This window comes from Thamnophis sirtalis, unplaced genomic scaffold, assembly GCF_051295495.1.
Source record: "Thamnophis sirtalis isolate CommonGarterSnake01/CBP01778 unplaced genomic scaffold, rThaSir2_p1.2 scaffold_5, whole genome shotgun sequence".
Lineage (NCBI taxonomy): Eukaryota > Metazoa > Chordata > Lepidosauria > Squamata > Natricidae > Thamnophis > Thamnophis sirtalis.
In genome coordinates, this window is record NW_028261385.1 from 128,343,409 (window position 1) to 128,362,053 (window position 18,645).

General features: G+C 39.1%; 1 protein-coding gene across 5 annotated transcripts in view; it reads right to left on the reverse strand.

Moving 5' to 3' along the window:
• Nucleotides 1-18,645, reverse strand: part of PLCB4 (phospholipase C beta 4) — a 164,911-nt gene that overhangs the window by 25,856 nt on the left and 120,410 nt on the right. For all 5 annotated transcript variants that reach the window (XM_087716870.1, XM_087716868.1, XM_087716869.1 and 2 more), the window contains 10 exons: nucleotides 16,967-17,057; nucleotides 15,391-15,486; nucleotides 14,337-14,437; nucleotides 12,663-12,698; nucleotides 10,057-10,198; nucleotides 8,942-9,026; nucleotides 8,595-8,719; nucleotides 7,431-7,482; nucleotides 5,979-6,081; nucleotides 4,721-4,885 (listed from right to left, as the gene is read on the reverse strand). In XM_087716870.1, the coding sequence (XP_087572996.1) occupies nucleotides 4,721-4,885; nucleotides 5,979-6,081; nucleotides 7,431-7,482; nucleotides 8,595-8,719; nucleotides 8,942-9,026; nucleotides 10,057-10,198; nucleotides 12,663-12,698; nucleotides 14,337-14,437; nucleotides 15,391-15,486; nucleotides 16,967-17,057 (996 nt within the window). The remainder of the gene's footprint in view (nucleotides 1-4,720; nucleotides 4,886-5,978; nucleotides 6,082-7,430; nucleotides 7,483-8,594; nucleotides 8,720-8,941; nucleotides 9,027-10,056; nucleotides 10,199-12,662; nucleotides 12,699-14,336; nucleotides 14,438-15,390; nucleotides 15,487-16,966; nucleotides 17,058-18,645) is intronic.

Genomic DNA, 18,645 nt, shown 5'->3' on the forward strand with positions numbered 1-18,645 from the left:
GAGATAATGTTTCCATAGAAGAGAACATGTATAATTCAAGGTTGAACTGTGGGGTCCTTGGTGCTCTCTGAATTTGATTGTTAGCTTGCAGACATTTTATTATCCAACTAAGTAATATCATCAGCACCAGGGGTGTGTGGGGTTTGCTCCTTGTTTATATAGTAGCAGGAGGAAACACAAAGACCAGAATACATTCTGTAGCAGCCAATATGCAGAAAATAATACCTGGCAGGGAAATAATACCTGGCAGGGAGCCGCTGTGGCACAGTGATGAGAATGCAGTACTGCAGGCTATTTCTCTGACTACCGTTTGCCTGCAATCTGGCAGTTCAAATCTCACCAGGCTCAAGATTGACTCAGCCTTCCATCCTTCTGAGGTTGGTAAAACGAGGACCCAGATTGTTGGGGGCAGTATGCTAACTCTGTAATCCGTTTAGAGAAGACTGTACTGTGAAGTGGTATATACAGTAAATCTAAGTGCTATTGCTATTGCTAAATGATCAAACAGAAATACCTTAATCAAGGAACTGCCAGGAAACCACACCTCTACTAACAATGGCAGGGCAAGCTACTGCACGTGAACAGGGAGCAAATTACACACTCAGTAGCACTGATGAAGTTATCTAATAAAAAGTCTGCAAGCAAACACTCAAGCTCAGGGATTTCCAAAGTCCCTATGAGGGATAACGTTTCTAACTATCAAATATTGCCCACATGAAGATTTGGACTTTATTTATAAAATTTAGCCACCCACTCTCAGGGAGACTCAGGCTTACCAAGCGATTAGCAGAAAAACAAGGTTTAAAACTCCTCATAGTACTATACTAAAGGCTAGTGTTTTTAAATCAGGATGGAATTAAAATCCTACTTTCCTCACCAAATGTTTACATCCAACATTCTAAACTCTCTGAATAAAAAAAAAAGATTAAGATAAATAAGGTTATAAAGGTAAGTGATCCCCAACTTTCGTTTCCAAATACAGGGAAAACGTTAGGAGGAATTTCCTTTTAAATCGCCCTCTACCACCACATTGTGTGACTTCACCTAAACTAATAGCAAAAAGTGCTCATCTGTATGTGATTTTATAAAAGGTAGCGTGCAGTTTCACAGCATTTATCCAAGTTGCACCAATGCTGATTGTAAATGGATATAGGTCTTTTCTATTTCTCAAATTGCAGAGGACAATGCAAACAAGTTAATCTTTTTTTGTCCCATGGATTCTACTAACAGAACCATTGCTTTCTTACAGAACAAATTATGGGAAATTAAAAAAAAAGACCATTGCTTAATGCATTGTAACACCAGGATTCCATTGATGGAATACAGGAAAATCATTTTTTTCCTAGCTAATGCAAATAATTAGTCCTGGCATTGTATCATAGCCTGGGTCCCTTCAGGCATCATTCCATAGCAAGAATGAGACATCTCAAAATACTTTGTTTAATTAGAGCAAATGCAAAATTGTCTAAATAAGGAAAAATTGGCAGCAGCTTTTGCCAAGACTATATGGGATAATAATCTCAAGTTGCCGGTAAAATATCTTAAAGGATTAAAAAGATTTCTAAAGTTACATGTATTAAATGCTATATTAAAATATTTTGTATCATAAGGCTCTTTAACACATTTTGCCTTAGAAGCTGCTATTTTCCATACTTTTAAGTTATTCACCTTTTATTTTTTGATATACACATTTCCAAAATATAAGCAATCCCTTCTTCTGGCTGCCTGTTAAAGGAAAGATTCAATTTAGGTAGCCTTGTCTAGTTTTTGAGTTCTGCAATTAACAAAGGGCCCCAGAGGATTAGGCTATTATTTGGCAATTAATAGGAAATATACCAACTAGCATGCATAGTTAATATAGCTCAAGACTGACCCAACATAAATACTAAAATATCATATCACAATTGAGTAATAGCTCACAGAAGAATAACGACACAGAATATGTATTACAACAGTAGTTTTATTTTTGTAAAAAAACAGGTAGACAATAAAACACAATTCACACATTACAGGTAGTCCTGGACTTATTATCACAATTGAGCCCAAAATCTATGTTGCTAAGTGAGTCAGTTGTTAAGGGAATTTTGTCCCATTTTACAACCTTTTTTGCCACAGTTAAGTGAATCACTGAAGCTGTTAAGTTAATAACACAACTGATCAGTGAGTTTGACTTCCCCATTGACTTTGCTTGTCAGAAAGTCACAAGTGGTGGATCACATGACCCCAGGACTCTGCAATTGTCATAAATATGAACCAGTTGCCAAGCGGCGGAATTTTGATCATGTGACCACAGGGATGCAGCAACAGTTGTAACTGTGAAAAACGGCCGTAAGTCACCCTTTTCAGTGATGTTGTAACTTAGAACAGTCACTAAATGAATCCAGGACTACCTGCACCTGTTAAGTTTTTGCATGAGATTCATGCTAAGTAATTAACAATCAATCCTAACTTGACCATATTACACAATTCTCCTAGTATGCAGGCCTTGGGCTGTGTAATTTTTCTGATGTATTTTAAATGTTATTAGGTTATGTATCGGTTGCATAAAATCTGGGTCATGCTACTATGATGCTTTATATTTGGCCCCCAACCATAACTAAAATAGGCATGATACTAGCCAGAAAAGTACATCACGAAGGGGGGGGGGAGCAGGTGATTGTTCTGCATTCTAGACAACAGAACAGGTAAAAGGAAAGAAGACACTGTCATGACGGCACCATTAACGTACACACTTCTGGATAAACTTTAGTTGACAAAAAAAAATTAAAGTAGAATGGTAGAGAAAAAAATATAGACACCAGGGATTGCCCTTAAGAGTGAATCTGCATGTGCATTTTGACAAATCTTTTTACGCAATTTCAGGGGCTAACGATTATGTATGCGCAAGCAACATGGTGCAGCTTAACCACAGTGCAGCTTAACTGTGCTTTACTGAACTTGGCATTTCTTCAGAATGAAATGAGATTTGCATGCTTGCATGGAAGATATATATTTGAAAAGTCCCCTTATTTTTTATTTTTTTTAAAATCCCTTGCTGGGTTAATAACAAGGTTAGACTACTTATTTTCATTGGCAAGAAGTTCTTCTACAAAAGTAATATCCAATTTTCTCACAAAGTGGTACAGAGAGAGTATACATGCCTTATAGGAATGAAAATTAAGAGAAGCCCCACTGAATCAGCCCAAAACTCTCTCTAGTTCAATATTTGGTTTTCTTTACTGACCTGTTGACATCTATGAGGAAACCAGAAGACTGCAAATGATATTGAGAGGCTTACTGCCTGCAACACTCCCAATAATATACAGACCTCATGGTCGCTAGCTGTCAGTAATTTTGTCCTCCATGAATTTTGCTTAATTCCCATTTAAAGCTGTTCAATTTATTGGCCATCACGACATCTTATGACAACAGTTTAATTAAGCATTGCATGGAAAAGTCTTGTATTTCCTATGAATCTCCTATCATGCACTATCATTAGATAACCTTAATGGCAATACTGAGTAAAAGACACACACAAAAAATCTTTCACTACACCAGGCATAATTCTGCAAATCTGTCGTCTCCGATTTGCCTTATTTCTAACCTTTAAAATCTCCCCCAATGCTGGAAACCTGTCTTCAGAGGGGAAGAGTCTCCATTGTCATTTGGGTAAGTTCTCTTAATATTCAAAATGGTACATGATTTCCAAATTTGGCTGCACCATAGATCCATACAGAGATAATAATATTTTCAAGTCCTGTATTCATGATTCCAAACACAGGATTTTTGTCATTTTCACGTAAGCCAAAATGTTCACTGAGCTTCCCATACTGTACCACTTTGTTCTGGTGCAGACTTAAAACCAAGAGTAAGAATATGCACGAAAATAATTCCTCTTGAAACACTGCCCCTTGCAACTATGGCGATGGGACTGTTTTGTAAAATGGCACAAGTAAACTCACCCCCAGAAGCATTTTTTTTTTAAAAGACTACTTTTCTCCAAATGGTGTCTAGAAAGCTTGTGGTGGAAGAGAGAAGAAATATACACGACGCAGACAGGACGAGGGAGCCAGCCTCAGAAGCAGAGGCAGCACCCCCTGACTGAATCCATGTAATGACATTGACCTTAGCTTTGGATGCAGGGTCTCACCTGCCCTCTTGGCTGAAGGAACAGTGCAAGATAGCAGCCACTGCCAGGGCAGGGAAGAAGTTGTAATCTCCAAGGAAGGCAGAGGTTCCCCAGCCGGAGCTCATTCTGAGCAGACTGCATACCTGGAGCACAGGCATAGCCATAGCCACGAACAAGGCTGTTCCTCCAAGAGGGAGGAAGAAGAAGAGGAGGAAGAGGAGGAGGAGGAGGAAGCAAGAAGAGGGAAAAGCCAAACAGAAAAATAAAAATCATGTGATAGCTACAAGAGTTTCCCTTTAAAAAAAAATCCAGATTTAGTTAACTCTATCCCATGACAAAAAAAATGCATCATGGTGGATGAAGGGAAAGTGCAAGATCTGGTCTCCTAAATCAGCCATCCCCAAATCATTGTTTCACTGAAGTGATGTGCCTGCAATGCCCAGAGTTGAAATTTTAGCTGAGCATTTGGGGAAGGTTTATAACTCAACGCGATTGAGGGGACATCAGATTGGTGAATCTTTTCCTTAAAGATTTCTTGTTCAGGAAAAGTATTGAGGCAAAGTGTTATTCATAAAACCTGAAAGGCATAACTCAGGCATCTGAAATACGTACCTTTCGAAAGACAAAACATTCTTCGTTGTAAACAGGATTTAAGCCATTGTTCATCACCATCCGTGTTCGGAATTCTTTTCGTATCGTGTCAGTGGGAAGGCCATACATATCCACCTCTACGTAAGTGCCAATTTTTTTGTCTGATAAAAATTGACCAGATATGACCTTGAAATGGAAGCATAAAAATGTTCAGTCCAATGAGAAATTTAATACATTCAAGTGTATATCAATGTTTAATGTTATTCATATATACAATACAATAGCAGAGTTGGAAGGGACCTTGGAGGTCTTCAACCCTCTGCCTAGGCAGGAAATCCTATACCATTTCAGACAAATAGCTATCTAACATCTTCTTAAAGACTTCCAGTGTTGGGGCATTCACAACTTCTGGAGGCAAACTGTTCCACTGATTAATTGTTCTAACTGTCAGGAAATTTCTCCTCAGTTCTACGTTGCTTCTCTCCTTGATTAGTTTTCACCCATTGCTTCCCTATTCTGCCCTCAGGTGGTTTGGAGAATAGGTTTGACTCCCTCTTCTTTGTGGCAACCCCTGAGACATTGGAACACTGCTATCATGTCTCCCCTAGTCCTTCTTTTCATTAAATTAGACATACCCAGTTCCTGTAACCGTTCTTCATATGTTTTAGCTTCCAGTCTCCTAATCATCTTTGTTGCTCTTCTCTGCACTCTTTCTGGAGTCTCCACATCTTTTTTACATCGTGGCGACCAAAACAATGCAGTATATTCCAAGGCATTATAAAGTGGTATTAACACTTCATGTGATCTTGATTCTTTCCCTCTGTTTATGTAGCGTAGAACTGTGTTGGCTTTTTTGGAAGCTGCTGCACACTGCTGGCTCATATTTAAATGGTTGTCCACTAGGACTCCAAGATCCCTCTCACAATTACTACTGTTGAGCAAGGTACCACCTATACTGTACCTGTGCATTTTGTTTTTCTTGTCTGTCTGTCTGTCCATCTGCCCGTCTGCCCATCTATCCATCTATCCATCCATCCATCCATCCATCCATCCACCATCCATCCATCCATCCATCCATCCATCCATCCATCCATCCATCCATCCATCCATCCATCCATCCATCCATCCATCCATCTATCCGAATAAAACATTTCTTACTTATTTCAATCATTTATGACCTGTAGCCCTTACTTTATATGTTAAAACAGCTTCAGGTATCTGAAGTAGCATATTTCAAATATTCCCTTTTCTACGCTGCATTGTCCTAGATGCTTCTTACCTGCACGGAACAAGTTGCTGCAATAACACCATCCACAGGAGTCTCAGAAAAAGGGTCAAATGTCCGATCAGGACGCCGCATGAAATCTGGTTTAAGAAGATAACTTTAAAGAAAAAAAATCAAAACACACATTAATCTCTCCCTTTTGAAAATTGAATGTACACCACAAAGTAATACACAGAGAATTTGGAACAAGGCAATGAAGAAACCTATTTAATTATTCATAATTATTTATCAAACTTAGAGAGCAGCCGTATTACTCTCGGAACAGCTCTGATAAACTTCCAAGTAAGCTTCTATGTTGCCTTCTTTAATTTACAGGTGGAACATTAACTTTTTATTAATCAGTAAAAAAAATGAGCACACAGTTTGGGAACTAAGTTATGTATTTCAAGAATGTTACATTAAAAACTGTTGCTCAGAATTATCAACATGAACTCTTCTGTCCTTGCCACTTAGTTATATTTCAGACTTCGGATGCCTTTCCAAAAGTTACAAAGGTCAAAGTTATATTACATCTTGTATTTCTTTTCAAAGGTTTTAATATTCCATATATCGCAAACCTCTTAAGTCATATTTTCAACATTTCAATTAAATAAATAAACTGGCATAGAAGATAACAGAGGAAATCTGAAATGCCCTACTCGTAAGAAAATATCTAGGGCTTTTAAATATACATCCCTGGGAATGCTACAGCAGAAAATATGGTTATATGATAAAGACACTTGATCTTCAAGAGAAGTTGTATGATTTTGGGGTGAATTGAGTAACTTTGTGCCCAAATGGCACCTATATAGCATTACACAAGTTATTCTGCCAGCACTTAGTTGGGAGTTGTTGCGATTCGAAACTAGTTCAACTTTTGTACAGCAATTGATAGCAAATAAATCTTGCAGACAAAATCCGTTTAATAATTTTAAAAAAATCTTAAGGCAAAATGATCTGTATTCCAAATCCCCAACCTTTGCATTTTAGGTGATCATCCTCATATGAGAACAATGGGGACTATTAGCCAAATAAGGGGGAGAGGTTGCCTGCTTAAGCAGATGAGAAATTAAATTACTAGTAACAGGAAAAGCCTCCACATTCCAAGTTGTCTGAATTTAGATTTTTAAATCTAAATTTGCTCTGATTCGCTATTCATAACAACAAGTAATCTATTCATGAGTTTTAAAAAAATCAAAGCTGCCTAGCAAATTTAAATTTAGAAATTTAAATTTGAGCTTTTTAGAATGTGGATGTAAAACTCTACTATCTTGTATCTTAGCCCTTTATTTCCAAAATGTGGTTCCTCTCTTGCTCCTCACCTCTCCTCCCCTTCAGAGACAGATCTCCCAGATTCTTTCATAAAATATAACATCAGGCTGAATTTCTATGGCTTGTATTTCATTTACAGCACATAATTAAAAGTGACGTTCTATATAATGGCAGCTGTTAAATATTGTTACTTACCCACACGACCCGTTATATTCAAATTTCCCCAGATTCAACTGCATTGCTAGATCTGTGAAGAGGTAAAAATAATTTAAATCTTATTGAGCAATACCTATCTGGATAGTCTTTTAAAACTAAAAATACAATTTATTCTGGATAGCCAGTTTAGTTAAAATGCTAATCCCACGCATTCCTTGAAAATAAAGAATATGTTTTCTACTTCAGTAGAAATATATTCATCATAAGTTCCCGTTCTTTCAGTTGTTTGTTAAATATGGAATTCTAAAAGGGTGTAATTAAAATACTGCATTCCCTTTCCCATCTTCTCTATCTCTCCATTCTGAAGATACGGGTTTGTTAAGTGAATAGTAACATCCTATAGACTAGGACAATAGTCAATAGTGGAAATTGGTCATAATGGACTACAATATTGGGTTAGCAATCCCTACATGTCTGATAGTTATTTACCAATAAATCCAATAACCCTCCACTAAACCTCCAATAAGAATAAGGAGCTATATTGCTCGTGATAGAATTTGATAGACTTCAAACCATCTTCCATATGGTGATTGTTAACAGGGTTACTTTGCTGATTCTTCAATGGATTCTAAATATCAACCCATAGATGTTTTGGTGGAACCAAGTCACGAGGATGTATTTTCTATTGCCCTTCATGACAAACAACAAGCAACAGCACACTTTTAACTCAAAAAAAGTGACACCTACTAATACTTTCTGCTTTGTGGAGAAGCAACTGGCTTCCATACTAGCTAGTTAATCACCATTATTTCCCTCACTAGAAAGAAAAGAAACAAGTTCTCTGGCTCAACATAACAACATTTTAATTGTAGTTCCTGGTATTGTCCCTTATATTTTTACTCAGAATTTATTTCTAGAAATTTCATGCATGCATGCATGCATGCATGCATCCATCCATATCTATATATCTATCATCTGTTGTGCAGTTTTTATGCTGATGTATAAAGACATGCAGAAAATGGTGCATATCTGTTTTACTGCTTTCAATCTAATTGTCTGCCTAGCTGGATGTAGATTCTTATATTTAACCATGTGAATGAATTCTCCAACAATGCCAGGAGCAAAAGCCACGGCATCTGGCAGAGAGCTTCTACTCAAGCTGCCATTCTCTGAGATTTAGAGTCGGTGGGTAGATCTGCTTACCTGGGGTCTGATAGTTAAGGGAGACCATCTGGCATCCAGCGTTCCAGAAAATTTGAGGCATGTAATTGCTGGAATCCACTCTGCCTCCCTTTGGGTATATTCGACTCATTTGCCGTTTATTGTAGCTGTAGTATTTAGTCAGGAAAATTGGAATAACCAAACAACCAAGAGGTAAAATGATCATATCTTCACATCTTAATTTTTAAATGTTTTAATTCATGGGGCATTTTTCACGAAGTGCATACTATATTGTATTTTATTAAGGTACTGTGTGTTGTTAGTTGCAGTTAGTTCCTTGTTTCTTAAGGCTAAAGAGTCTCATTATAGCTGCATCAATGCAAGGATACTTCACAAATTCAATTGCGTGCGTCTTCAAATAACCCAACCCGACAGACTCATTAAAAGAGGACATGTTGTAGTGAATGTTGCGTTCTAGAAAAAAAAACCATAAAATCTGTTTTGTAAAATTTTCAGAATGAAAAATTGGTTAGGAGAATATTAAAATATTACATTAAAAAAAACATATTTATTACAGACATGAAATTGAACTTCAGGATAAAGATATGCCCAACAAAGAAATTACAGAAATCCACATAAAGTATATGTGTGGAATAACGATATTTATCTCCTAGAACTGACAGCCAGATTAATTGGGATGAGAAATGAGGCAGAAATGATGAATTAAGATCAAGAGTAGTAGTATAGCATGAATTTTTTTTTTAAAAAAATGTTTTTAAGTCAGAAAAAGAATAAACATTGCAAAGAAACTTCAGATCCTTAGGGTAGTCACATTTAATGGAAGAGAGAAAAGCAGAAAACCAAAATCAAGCCAAAAAAATAAAGTAATCTGTTCCATGCAAACTCTTTTTAGTTGGGTGCCAATGCTGGTTTACTTTCTCTTTGTAATCTGCTGCCCCCAAGTGGAGAAAGGATAACACTAATTATTAGGAAACATCATGCATGAGATAATAAACAGTAATGAGGAAGAATACAGGTAGTCCTCGACTTACAACAGTTCATTTAGTGACCGTTTGAAGTTATAACAGCACAGAAAAAAGTGACATGACTTTTTTCACACTTAACGGCTGTTGAAGCATCCTCATGGTCACAAGATCAAAATTCAGATACTTGGCAACTGACTCATATTTATGACGGCTACAGTGTCCCATGTGGTCACCTTTTGCGACCTCCTGACAAGCAAAGTCAGTGCGGAAGCCAGATTGGCTTAACAACCATATTACTAACTCAACAACTGCAGTGATTCACTTAACAATGGGGGCAAGAAAGGTTGTAAAATTGGGCAAATTGGGCAAAACTCACTTAACAAATGTTTCACTTGAGCAGCAGACATTTTGGGCTTCATTGGGGTCGTACGTTGAGGACCACCTGTAAAAGTAACTACTGGTATGACAATAAGGGGAGGGGTGGAAACCCTATTTTAAAAAAAATCTTTTAAAGTTACCTTCTGCTACACTGAAACCTTGAAATTTAACAGGCTGAGCGTAGTTGATCAATGTTGATAAGTACGGGTGTATATTAGTGGTGGCACCTACATATTTATAAGAAGCCATCCATGCTTGTTCATCGTCTGCAGTTATCACGCCCTGAAAGTGTATTGAAATAAACACATCCATTGGTGGTAGCATCTCTGGGTTCAAGTGGGAATGATTGGAAAGAAGAGGCAGTCAGAATGAGAATAGCATAGAAGAAGCATACTTATTTAATTTTTGTCAGTGCCTGCACATGTTTACCTGTAATGAAGAAAGATATGGGTTGTGTGTTCAAATAAATATACTGTTGTGTAGGGCAACAGTATATTTCTCCCAGAGCTCCGGCAGGCCCGCCAAGGAGGAGCCCGGATGAGGCTGGAGCGAGAGCTGCGGAGGCGAAAGGCTGGCCACTCGGGGCTTGGAAGGGGGAGCGGAATGCGGGTCCTCCACTCCCGAAAAGTCCGGGGAGGGAAGCGGGGCTGGCCCGTTTCCTCCCGGGGCTGCTTGGAGATGGAACCGGGGCTGCGGAGACTCGTCCGCGGCCGGCTTCTCTGGAGCGGAGGGGGGGAGGCGATATAAGTGCAGCTGAGCGCGGGCCTGGCTTGCAGAGTGCAAAAAGGGAAGGGGGCCTTTTGGACCCCCCCCTCTTCGCCTTTCACCTCCGTGGCTCTCGCTCCTCATTTGAAGAAATCAGCTTCTTTTTGCCACTTTAAATATTCTTCAGGGAACTATTTCTATTTCAACTGGTGAACCAGTTCAACTGGTGAACCAAATAATACATACATACAATGCAGTGAATTTTGGAAAGTGTTCAAGAATAACTATAATTTTCTATAGGAAACTGACCATTTCAAAATGATGTCCCATATTACTACACATATACTCGATCAAACATAAAATATCACTTTATAGCTGCATATTATAGGGGATGGCTGATTGGAATTTTGATTTCCTCCCCCCTGCCCCCTCCCTCAGACCCACCTTTTCCAGCTGTGTCAGAGGATTTCAACTCTCCTCTTGTCCGCCATGATGAAAATGTAAAAAGAAAAAAGCAACTTAGGCAAGACCTGCTGCTCCCAGACCAGGAGGCAGAGAACCACGTGCCTCCTTTGCATAAGGAATTTTTCGCCTTTTAACCCTTGCTTAACTCTGAGCAAGGGTTAAAAGGTGAAAAATTCCTTATGCAAAGGAGGCCCGTAGTTCTCTCGCCTCCCCCTGCAGTTAGCACTAAGCAGAGTCATTCTGGCAGCAACTACCTTAGCCTTTTTCCTTTTAATTTTCCTTTTCTTTTCATCATGACACTGGTGAGGCCCCGCCTCCCCTGATTGCACGTCCCTGATTCTACCTCTTAAGTTCTTCAGATAAAGATAGTTTAAGCAGCAACAATTTTGTCTCTAATTCACTCTCCCTCCCGAAATTACAATTTTAATAGTCCAAAATTTTGCTTTCCTTTCCCTAATAAAATATCTTTTCAAAAAATATCATAAAGTTGCTATTGAATAATTTTAGAGTTGTCCAGAGATAATAAATGAGTAGCAAATAAGAACTCTATCCTCTTTCAGAAGAATAGCTAAATATACAGTATGTGAGATTCTTATTGCAAGGGAAAAGATAGTGATCAAAGCCCATAAAATAAACTGAAATCTGTTCATCAGCACAAATTCTTCTAGGTAGGTGAAATATACAATGAAAAAAAAAGCTTTCACATTTTTATATCACAGTTTTCCAGATATTTTTCCTGGTATCTGCATGCCTTTATACCAGGGTGAAATTCAGCAGGTTCTGACAGGTTCTGGAGAACCGGTAGCGGAGATTTTGAGTAGTTTAGAGAACTGGCAAACACCACCTCTGGCTGGCCCCAGAGTGGGGTAGGAATGGAGATTTTGCAATATCCTTCCCCTGCCACGCCCACCAAGCCACACCCACAGAACCGGTAGTTAAAAAAAAATGATTTCCACCATTGCTTTATGCCCCTTGAAGTGACACAAATCCAGGCCGTGGAAGGTCAGTCTTTTCTTGCAAAACAAGGACAATAATGATGTTACAATGCCAGAGTTGTAAGCTCAACTAGCTCTATAAAACAGGCACCGTTCCATAAAAGAGGGGAAGAAATACTCTGTAGGCCCAGGAGTCAAAATATTGGAAGAGAAGACAAATATGGAGAAGAGGAATGGGGAGAGGTGGGGGGAAGAGATCCAAATGAAGCATTTTCGGAAGAACATTTAACATGCAATCCCACCCAAAGAAAAGGAAAATAATGTGAAAGTAGAAGAGAGAAGGATAAATGAAAGGGGAGCCAGGCTGACTGAATGCAGTATGTCTATGTAGACACCTATATAGTTGAGAGACCAAACTCATGCAGGCCTTCCATCATCCAGGAACCTTTTATGTTGGAGTGCAGGTAAGCGCAGGTGTTACAACTTCCTCTAAAGATACTGCAATACAGCCACTGAATCCTTAATACTAGCCAAATAAAGAGGTAATGCTGCAGCACATTAAAAATACAGTTTACAAAGCGGTTTTATTAAAAACGGAAAACTAAAAATGTAGAAGCTATGAAAAATATCTCATGGGTCACCTTTTTATTGTTTTCTTGTTCAGAATCGTCCACAGCCTATATGGGGAAAAATATAGATATTATCCAAAATTGTTTCAAAATCACACACTCAAAACTCAAACGCGGAGAGAGGGAATACTTTGGGCAGGTCTGTTAAATATATCCTTTCCACTGTTTGCATGCAGTTTTTATTTCCATTCAAAAACAACAACATGGTTGGTAAGATGCCAAAACAAAGACCTTCTGATCAGAAAGGAGGAAAAAAGGGGCAGTCCTTGATCGGGAATTATAAGGTGGTTGGGAGTCCAGTCTAGATAATGGATACTTCTGGATTTACTGTAAAACAAAAATCTTGTTTGCTCAGGGGATTGATTTGCTGAATTTATATCCTACTGCAATCAATTGTCATGCTTTTTTGCTTACATACTAGAGGTGAGTTGCTCCCTGTTAGGCCAGGATTGGGCGAACCAGTAGTGGCGGCGGTGGGAGGTTTTGCCTACCCGCCCAGACGCTTCTGTGCATGCATAAAAGCGTCATGCGCACGAGCGAACCGGTAGTAAAAATAATGAAAACCCACCACTGTTAGTACTACATAACTGGATTATGAAAGCAAGCCAGTTAGCCCAGATTAAAATGAAGCACATAATGATTAAATGGAGGGAAGAAGCTCATTAACTAACTAGAAACATACTATGACATAAGGGGGATCTTAATTATATCAAAGTTGAAATTCTAAAGAAAACAAAAGAAAAAGCAACTGAGATATTAGAACTATTGAACCAGCAGACCAAGAGGTTTTGTTTTTTAAAAAAGTTGGACAAAAGCCAGCTGGCAACAAGCAAATATTCTGCTTCATCAACTCCCCAGGTAAAACCCAGAAAACATCTATATAAGAAGGAAGACGCCAGAATTCCAGCAGGAGCAAAGTTACAAATGTTTCCCTGGGCAAGCAGAACTTGATGTGTTTGCTGTTGGAATACTGTTAACAAAGAGCATTCTGCAAGAAAAAAAAAAGATATCCCATGGAATGGTCTGTTAACAAAGAATCTCTGGTCCTTAGATAGAAGAGGAAGCTGTCCCAGTCTCAGACAGAATTATTACTTCTTCTTTCTTCCAGTCTTCTATATAATCTCCTACTATTATCTCAAATTTAGCCCTTTATTGTTGTTTCTTTTGCTATTTTTCAGACAGTTGCTTTTTAGGATCTAGGACAACTTGTTGCAGCCAACTTGCCATGATCAACTCACCATGGGCCAACCCGTCACCACCAACTCGCGACGGGACAAAGGTGGGTGGTCCCATTCTATGCTTTTCACTATTCCCGGTATCAGTGAGAAATTATTCAGTACAGGTACCAATTACTCATGAGACAATAATCTCCTAGCTTTTTAGTCCTTCAGCAGTAACTATCAAAGAAGAAAGTCGGGTCTTGCCTTTGTAACTTTAATTCAAATTATATGTATGAAGGCTGTACAATATCTTCTAGGACTGGCTTTTATTGGGGAAAAAATGATTTGGGATGCTCTGCATGGTATTTTCTGAGGACAACTCTTGATATATCGTAATACAATATGACCTGGATAAATAGACACTGCTTGTTATTTACAATTGTTCTAAAATGGCATACACATTTTTTTTAACCTACGTGTTCTTTTGGTTGCCTTTTAATCTTTTAATTAAATAAAGCTGTCTTACCTTTTTGATGTGATTAGCTACAGATTCTTTTTGGCTCAGGTCATCTGCAGAAAGCTCACTTCCAAATTTATACTCTGGATGTGCTTCCTCTTCTTGCTCCCCTACGTAGTAATACGGTACAAAAGGGAATAAAATGATCAAAAAACTACCCAAAAAAAAACAAAACAAAACCAAGCAGCAAACCAAAGATATCAAACCAAAGGCAACAGAAAGGTTCCTTAACTATTAGCCTTCATTCATTAAGGGAGATCATGTTCCACTTCATGCAAATCCAATGACAGCTAAAACATGATTTAACCTTCTGTATTAAAGGTTCATCCTCAATTTTCTTCCATAGCTCTTCATAAATTACACACTCATAATAAATTTGCTAACTGATAGATGGCAAAGAGGCAGAGAATAATTCATAGGAGGACAGAAGGTATACTGTTCACTAAGGGCTTAGCAACTGGATGAATCCCAGTTTTATTTTGTTTTCTAGTGTTTAAGTTGTCCCATTCAGCACTTACTTTAAAGCCAACTCATTACTTTTCATAAACAAGTTTCTCTCCCTTCAATCTATCTGCTCTCAACCTATCTAGTTTGAAAACCACTATGTTCAGTTGTAATTTATCAAACCTGAAGCTGAGAAGGACATCAAGGGCTACAGAAAAACCTTTGGGAGGCATTGGGATATGATGTCTTGCTACAGATGTTGCCCCTTATTATAGCCTGTATTTCCTGCACATAATCTTAAATTCAGAACCCAAAGATAAATGTACAAGTGACTGCTATAAGAAAACAATAAATATCAGTTGTCAAGTCAAAGGGCTCATTCTAAGGCAGGGGTGGGGAATATTGACCCTTTTATGACTTGTGGATTTCAACTCCCAGAATTCTTGAGCCAGTTATTCTATGCTGGCTCAGAAATCCTGGGAATTGAAATCCACAAGTCATAAAGGAGCTTTTGTTCCCCATCTATTCTAAGACAACATATCCAGCATGCTATTACCTGATACACTGCAAACTTCAGCAAGAGGAATTAAAAAATATGACAAGTAAAACATCACTTTACCACATTCTATCTCCTCTTCATTATCATCTTCCAGAATGCTGACAGGAGCAGCCGTTTCACCAGCCTCCATCATACTTTTCAAATTTTCAAGCTGTTCTATTTAAAAGAAATATGTGTACATATCCATTCAAAAGCCCCACAAAATTTTGGAAAATAATTCAGGTAAAACTTGGTTTAGAAGGTTTGCATAAGAATTGAATTCCAGTGTATTTCTTAACAGGGTCACTATTTCTCATTACTGGTATTGAAATAACATTGTATGTTATTGCATTCAAAATTACTGCCACATGACTAATCACCAAAATGTACATACACAAGTAGAAGCCGAGGTGGCGCAGTGGTTAGAGTGCAGTACTGCAGGCCACTTCAGCTGACTGCTATCTGCAGTTCGGCGGTTCAAATCTCACCGACTCAAGGTTGACTCAGCCTTCCATCCTTCCGAGGTGGGTGAAATGAGGACCCAGACTGTGGGGGCAATATGCTGACTCTGTAAACCGCTTAGAGAGGGCTGAAAGCCCTATGAAGCGGTATATAAGTCTAACTGCTATTGCTATTGGTAAGTGGATATGTATGGGAATATAATCTCTTCTTACCCAGGTTACAAGGTGTTGTAACATGTAATTGTATTATTTTTTGCTTGATAGCAGTGCATAGACATAGCAATTCCCTCATGGCAGAAACCAGATATAGCAGGGGTATAAAACACAAGGCCCCAGGCTGCGGGGATCGCAGTTGTCCATCGCCGCCTCCACACACCCTATTTTCAGCCCTGCATGTCCCATTTTCAGCCTCCACGTGTCCCATTGTTGGCCTTTGAGCATCCCATTTTCGGGCCATTCCAGGCGCCTAGAATGGGCCAAAAACAAGATGCGCAGAGGCCAAAAATGGAACAAGTGGAGGCCAAAAACAGGATGCATGGAGGCTGAAAATGGGGCATGCGGAGGCAGAGATAGGCAGCAGCAGTGATGGGCAGCGACATCAGCAATGGGCAGTGGTGATCCCTGCAGCCTGGAACAGATGATCAGCAGTATTCAGGGAGACTGATCCAACCGCCAATCAGCTTCTCATGCTAAATCAGGCTGTGCTGAAGCTGACCAGGCTGTTTACTATAAGGAGGCAAATTGCTTGGATGCAGAGGGAGATTTTTTTTTCTTGTTTTCCTCCACAAAAGCTAGATATGTCTTATAGTCCGGAGCGTCTTATAGTACCAAAAATACGGTATATATGTATGATGGGCAGGCATATATATTTTATAAATATATACATACAAATAGGCGATAGCAACTTTCCTCCAGAGGAATTGGGATTCTAACTTTCAACCTTGTCTATAAGCATAATGGCCATATTTACTGAAAGCAAAAAAAACATCAATACATCTAGTGATAGTAAGGTAAAAGCAAAAACTTTGACCCTAAAATGTAGAATTCTCCAGAAGATGCCCTTTCAAGACTTCACAAATAATTCACAGTGCAGTGAAGTGCTATTATTAGGAAACAATGGAGGTTACCAACACACAATTTAAGCAATAGTGTTTTTTCATTTAGACATTAAACATTTTAAATGCACTTTAACTTACTTTTTTCCACCTCTGGCTTCAACCTCTTGTTTTTAATAAGAATCTTTTTTCTCAGATCATTTGGGGCGGGCAAGGGTCTTCCTGGTTCGAGCTGAAAAGCAAAAAAGGCATAATTAGGAAATACACTCCCTGCTGCCTTTTCTTGCTGCTTTCCTCACAGTTATTGTGGTGGTGGCAGTTATGCACTCACACAGACACCTAAAGGAAGAACAGTCGTTTGTGACTTGCAGAATGCCTGCTGGAACTACATTCCTCCCTTTAAAAGATACCTAGGAAATTATCTTCTTGCATTTGACAACTTACCCGTATTTTTTGGAGTATAAGACGCACTATTTTTCCTCAAAAAAGAGGCTGAAAATCTGGGTGCGTCTTATACATCGAATACAGCATTTTTTGCCTCCTGAAGCCCCGCCCCCTTCACCAAAATGGCCGTGCATACCCTTATGGAGGCTTTCAGAGAGTTCCTGGGGGCTGGGGAGGGAAGAAATGAGCAAAAAATGGGCCATTTTTTACCCACTCAACCCCCAGCAGCCCTCTATAAGCCTCCGTAAGGCTATGCATGCCTTTTTGTCACGCAAATGGGCTGTTTTTTGCTCATTTTTGGGCCCCCACCACCAGGAGCACTCTGCAAGCTCCCTCAAGGCTATTCATGCCTTTTTTTAAAAAAAGGGCCCGTTTTCGCAAAAAACAGGCCATTTTTGGGAGGTTTGCAGAGTTTTTTTTTCTTTTAGAAAGCTCTTTAACTGATTGATGAGAATTACATAGATCAAGTGATGTGCCAGCAGAAACAAAGTCTTAGGTGCTGCAGATTGTCAGCGATTTCCTTCTCCAGCACATGGATAAATACACCTGGAAACATCTACTTACCTACTTATTCTCTCTCCCTACCTACCTACTGTATTTCTCTCTCTCTCTCTCTCTCCCTCTACCTACCAAACTACCTACTCTCTCTCTCCCTACCTAATTACTGTATTTCTCTCTCTCTCCCTCTCCCTACCAACCTACCTACTCTCTCTCTCTCTACCTATCTACTGTATTTCTCTCTCTTCTATTTCTCTCTCTCTATCCCTCTATCTACCTACCTACCTACCTACCCTCTCTCCCCCTACCTACCTACTGTATTTCTCTCTCTCTCTCTCCCTCCCTCCCTCCCTTTATCTACCTAACTACTCTCTCTCCCTAACTACCTACTGTATTTCTCTTTCTTTCTCTCCCTCTCTATCCCTCTATCTACCTACCTACTTTTTTTTAAATTTGCCTCTTCGAAACCTTGGTGCGTCTTATACTCTGGTGTGTCTTATACTCCAAAAAATATGGTAGGTTACTATGCTTCAGGTCTCATGTACACACTAGCAGTTTTCCAAATGACAAACAAAAAGAAAACTGCTTTGAATTAAAAATGACGCTGGGAAGCAATGGTCATAAGCAAGTTTTGCTAGCCTTTAAAATACCAAATCACTCTACCGATCAGAGGTGATATTCAGCAGGTTCTGACCAGTTCTGGAGAACCGGCAGCGGAAATTTTGAATAGCTCGGAGAACCGGTAAATACCACCTCTGACTGGCCCTGCCCCCATCTGTTCTCTGCCTCCTGAGTCCCAGCTGATCAGGAGGAAATGGAGATTTTACAGTATCCTTCCCCTGCCATGCCCACCAAGCCATGCCTACCAAGGCATGCCA